This window comes from Teleopsis dalmanni, chromosome 1 (assembly GCF_002237135.1).
Source record: "Teleopsis dalmanni isolate 2A chromosome 1, ASM223713v2, whole genome shotgun sequence".
Classification (NCBI taxonomy): Eukaryota; Metazoa; Arthropoda; class Insecta; order Diptera; family Diopsidae; genus Teleopsis; species Teleopsis dalmanni.
In genome coordinates, this window is record NC_051846.1 from 219,976,631 (window position 1) to 219,982,078 (window position 5,448).

At 33.1% G+C, this 5,448-nt stretch overlaps 2 protein-coding genes across 2 annotated transcripts; one reads left to right on the forward strand and one right to left on the reverse strand.

Annotated features, from left to right (window-relative positions):
* Positions 1-2,183: 2,183 nt before the first annotated feature.
* LOC119667393 lies at positions 2,184-3,115 on the reverse strand. The gene is made up of 2 exons (XM_038076683.1): positions 2,461-3,115; positions 2,184-2,377 (listed from the first exon to the last, which is right to left on the reverse strand). The coding sequence occupies exons 1-2, from the start codon at positions 3,113-3,115 to the stop codon at positions 2,184-2,186; spliced, it is 849 nt and encodes a 282-aa protein (XP_037932611.1).
* Positions 3,116-4,997: 1,882 nt separating this feature from the next.
* On the forward strand, positions 4,998-5,390 carry LOC119667394. Its single transcript, XM_038076684.1, has one exon. The coding sequence runs from the start codon at positions 4,998-5,000 to the stop codon at positions 5,388-5,390; it is 393 nt and encodes a 130-aa protein (XP_037932612.1).
* Positions 5,391-5,448: the final 58 nt, after the last annotated feature.

Here is a 5,448-nt window from a genome sequence, read left to right on the forward strand (position 1 = left end):
TCCTCTACAGAACCGGTTTTACCCAATTCCATTTCGTCCAAGTAATGGATGAGCTCCTCCTTTCGTAGGTTGTATAACCACGACTTGCTGGGAGTAGGAGGTCTTCGAGATTCTTGGTCACTGGTCACCTTTAAATCCACCGACATCACTAATCTTGGTTTTCTTTCCTGTTTGGTTTATTCTCGAACTCAGGTCCCTGCTCGGGCGCCAATTGTAACGACACGGATTTGTCGTTTTAAAATTTGCTGAGGTATTACTCAATCGTGGTCCGGGTCGTTGCAATAAATTTGGTTTTATTGACCAGTTCGAAGCTGGTAAACCAAGGAAAGTTAAAAAAAGAACGTTTGTTATTTTAAACAAAAACTTTATTTATTAAAAAGATTTCTTTAATAATTTAATCTTGACTCTACTCAATAATTTTTACCCAAAGACGTCAGAACATCAAAGGGTTTTTTCCAAATCTACGCAATTAGTTTTTAGCCAAAGACGTCAAAACATCAAAGGCGTTTATAAAATCTATTCAATAATTTTTACCCAAAGACGTCAGAACATCAAATGGTTTTTTCCAAATCTACGCAATTAATTTTTAGCCAAAGACGTCAAAACATCAAAAGCGTTATACAATCTACTTAATACCTTCTACTGATTTATTAAGCCTTAGCGTCGAAACACCATGGGCTTCTAAAAAAAAGACTTAGCGCTGGAGTAGAGTACTACTCGTTTCGGTGTGCCGGTGCTAAGTGATCTTTCATATAAAATCTCCGCTATTTATATACGACACTTTGCTTTGCTTAATAGCACGCACAACCGCACAAATATAATTCGCTGTCAGCTTTGTTCTGCTTGTCGTGTGTGCGGGTGTTCGCGGTTGGCTTTGTTTTGCTTGTCGTGTGTGCGTGTGTTCGCGGTTGGCTTTGTTTTGCTTGTCGTGTGTGCGCGTGTTCGCGGTTGGCTTTGTTCTGCTTGTCGTGTGTGCGTGTGTTCGCGGTTGGCTTTGTTTTGTGTGTCGTTTGTGCGTATGTTCGCGGTTGGCTTTGTTTATTTGTTTAAATAATTTTTACGTAGACGAAATTTTTATAACTATTGTTTTCTTTTATTCAAAATAAAATCTAAAAATAACTCTAGCCTAAATATAGTCACTTCATTTCATATAAACATTAATTTTGTATAAAAATAACTTATGTCTAGCAATTCATTTCATATAAACATTAACTTTGTATAAAAATAACTTATGTCTAGCAATTCATTTCATATAAACATTAACTTCGTATAAAAATATATATATATAAATTAAATTTTTATTTATGCATATATGTACATATTTTAAGGTAAATAAAATTTACTTTATAAGATCAATTTTATTTTTACTTCAAAAATTAATCATTACACAACTTAGCAAAAATTTTTTAATGTGTGAATCGTACAACTGAAAGTTTTTAATTGTTGCTTCGTATCCAAATAAAAATACCTTTCTAGTTTTTGAATCCTATTTCTTTTGACTCATTTGTTTCCTAATTTGCATAAAGTACTCTGTTCCAAAAATTTTAAAGTGACCCAAATATGGTTTTTTACCGAACCATTTTTCATACGGTGTTGTACCGATACATTTGCTGTTTGTAGTGCGTTTCAATAAATATGCAGCTGTATTCACTGCTTCTGGCCATAACATTTTTGGTAATCTACAGCAATTAAAATTGTCCTTGCACTTTCTTGCACAGTACGATTATCTCGTTCAATTTAACCATTTTGTTCTGGAGTGTAAGCGGTTATAAAAAAAATTTCGTTCTCTGACATTGAGCAACTGCTGGTATTGAGCAACTGAACTATCTTTGCACATTTTTTTAATTGAATCAACGTTTATGTGACCCAAACGTCTGTGCCAGTAATGTTGTGAGACAGTTTCAACTTTTACTCGTTCGTTTATGCGTAAACGAAAATTCATTTTTAGTTGATTCAACTCACAGCGTATACCAACTGCAACGACATTGTTTGATTTATCAATAATCTGGCATCTTAGATTATCTATTAGAACTTTGACACCTTAATCTGTCAAAAGCGCTGCTGAAAATAAATTTTGTTTAATATTCGGAACATAAAGTACATTCTCTAAACGACGTGGCTCCCACTGATTGCTTACTCTCGCATCAATCAATACTGTACCTATTCCACTTATTTTCAAATTTTCAGTTGTTAGCAGCTTTGACCATATTACCACCATTATCTTTTCTCAGTTCTGTAAACCATTCATGATGAAACGTCATATGACTTGACGCACCTGAGTCTGCATACCAAGAGTTTGATTCGTTTTCGTCACTATATTCAACGGTACACCATGTTAATTCATTTTTATCTTTATTTTTACTACATTTACCATTATCTTTTTGGTATTTGTTTGGAAAATTTTTATATTTGGGACACACTTTGTCCTTTGTCCAATGACATTTTGGCCACACGAATTACACTTGGTTTTCTTTTTCAAAATATCAATTTTTGATAAACTCAACTTTGATGCAACTTTCTTTAATTGAATTTTTACATTAAAAGCAACATCAACTGATGAAGCTTTTTCACCACTAATTCGATTTAAACTCTCCTCTTCTAACCGTAACGACGACATTAGAGTATTCATTTTACGCGTTTCATATGTATTGTACCAGGTGGTTTTATAATGGTTGAATCTAACTGACAAACTGCTAATAATGTGAACCACTTTCAATTTGTCCGACAATTTCTCACCTTGTTGTTCAATTTCTGATGCTAACTGATTAACTTTTGCAACATAACCTGTCACGGTTTCATCATCTTTCATTTTCATTGAAAAATATTCCTCATAAAGAGTCTTGAAACGAATTTCGGAATTCTTTTCATAAATGTTACTCAATTTATCCATCATTTCTTTTAGTGTTGTGCATGTTAACACAAAATTCGATCGTTCAACATCTAACGGTTGAATAATAGCATTCATAGGTCTTCCTTCATTTCTTTCGTATAGTTCTTTAAATTTTTCCTCTGTATTTGAAGCGGGAACTATACCCTCTATATTTTTCATTAAACCCTTTGCCTTCATATGGGTATGCTGTGATTTGGAACTTCCATAATCAATAATTCGATCCATTCAGAATGTGACCACTGAAATTATTATCTTCCTTGTTTAAATTTCAATAAATTTTCTCAAAAATTTTCTCAAAATTTGTGATGAAAATTTTGATGATGAAGAGATAAAAGGAACTTTCATACTGATGCGAGACAGTTATGAAGAAATCTTAGAAGAAATAGCTATAAAATACGACGAAAATATAGCAACTGAACACTAAAATCCAACTCGATTAGAAGACATAAGGTTACCCAGTTTTAATGGAACAGTGGATAATTGGAACTTTTTCCAGGAAATATTTTCAAAATTAGTAGATGGTAACAAGATGTTATCTAACGTTGAAAAATTTTACCGACTAAAAACCACCAAAAAAAGGGGATGTTGCACGGCTAATTCAACATTTTCAAGTAACGGGAGAAAATTACGATGCAGCATGGACAATATTAGAGAATAGATATAATAACAGAAGATTATTGTTTTGTACATTATTTGATAGAATCATTGATCATAGCAGTTTAAACATACAAAATGCTGCAAGTATTAAACATTTGCTAGACACAGCAACATAATCATATCAAGCTATAAAAGCAATGGGAATACTAATTAAGGATGCAGATCCCTTTATAGCAAGAATCCTCTAACGAAAACTGGACAAAGAAGGTTTGCTGAGGTACGAACAATGCGTTTAAAAAACAATAGGGGTTCAGACAGTAAAAGATGTTATGGCATTTTTAGAGCAACAATATTTAGTGCTGGAATCGGTTGGCTGCAAAAAAGAAAATATTACAGGCCAAAAAGTAAAATCAGCAAATGACTTTTAAATTTCTCAAAACGTATGTTTTGTAACATAATAGGTCACTCTGTTTTTGAATGCCGGAAGTTTACTCAGTTATCGGTAATTAATGAAAACTCCTGGATTAATAAAACTAAATTATGTAAAATATGTTTCGCACATAAAAGGAACAAGAAATGCTATAAGTTGAATAGAAAGTGTGAGCAATGTGGAGGGCAGCATCACAGTATGTTACACTTAAAAAAATTTGTGCAAAATAAACCGCAAACTAGTGCTGGCGCAGCTGCAAGCATGATTACCAAATAAAAAAATAAAATAGTGCAATCACTTTGTTAGCAACAGCACAGATTCAAGTAGATTCAGCAAGTGGTGAAAAGGTTTTGTTAAGAGCACTGCTAGATCAAGGTTCACAGAGGACCTCAATTTCAGAGGAAGCGGTACAAATATTAAGGTTACACAGAACTAAATCGAGAACAGATCTGATTGGACTAGGAAATTCATTAGTAGGAATATTAATATCAACTGTAGAAATCGTAATTCGTCCAAGATTTAAAAGCAATAACAGTTACAAAATAAAAGCTATGATTCTTAGCAAGCTTACATCAGCACAACCTAATAATTCTTTTAAAGAAGATTTAAAAAAATGGGACAATTAGTGTTTAGCTGATCCAATGTTCAATAAATCTGATCGAAAGATGTAGTGCTTGGAGCAGAAATCCTCGCCGAAATATTGCAACCGGATTTGAGAAAATGAGGTAAAATCTTAGGTCAAGAAACTTCCCTTAGTTGGATATTATCTGGAGTAATCAACACAAGCAGTACAGTCACAACTATAATATCAACAGTTACTACAGACGTTGAGAGGTTTTGGGAAATTGAAGAAGTGCTTGTAGCTCCTGAAAAAAATGAAATTGATGAAGAATGTGAAAATTTGCTTAAATCAACAACAACATTAAATAAGGAAAACAAATTTATCGTAAAATTACAATTTAAAAAAGAAAACGAACTAGGACACTCAAAGAAAATGGCTATTGCCAGGCTTTTGTGTTTGGAAAAAATATTTAAAAGAAGTTCTAAGCTGAAAGCAGAATATGTCAAGTTCATGAATATATGGATATGGGTCACATGGAGAAAGTTTCCAAAATGATGTTTGGTAAATTTCATATGCCTCATCAAGCTATAATTAGAGATGACCATTCAACAACAAAAGTTCGGGTAGTATTTGATGCTTCAGCAAAAACTACTAACGGAAAAAGCTTGAATGAAATACTACACACTGGATCTAAGCTACAACTGGATATATTTCAACTACTAATCAAATGGAGATTGTGCAAATATGTTATGACAGCTGATATAGAAAAAATGCATCGGCTGGTGTTGGTAACAGAAGAGGATCAGCCATACCAAACTATCCTATGGCGTGAGGATCCGAAACAAACCCATAGAAGAATTTGTACTGAAAACAGTAACATACGGAAATTCTTGTGCACTATTCTTGACTAAAAGAGCTCTACTAGAAGTTGCTCATGATTGTGTGAATCAAAATTATATCAGGTAATAA

Excerpts from the sequence above, each read along its gene's own strand:
- LOC119667393 (XM_038076683.1), bottom strand. The coding sequence starts at position 3,115 with ATGGATCGAATTATTGATTATGGAAGTTCCAAATCACAGCATACCCAT. Across the intron at positions 2,378-2,460 it reads TTTGAAAAAGAAAACCAAGT|ATAATGGTAAATGTAGTAAA; the intron begins GTAATTCGTGTG and ends AATACCAAAAAG.
- LOC119667394 (XM_038076684.1), top strand. The coding sequence starts at position 4,998 with ATGGATATGGGTCACATGGAGAAAGTTTCCAAAATGATGTTTGGTAAA.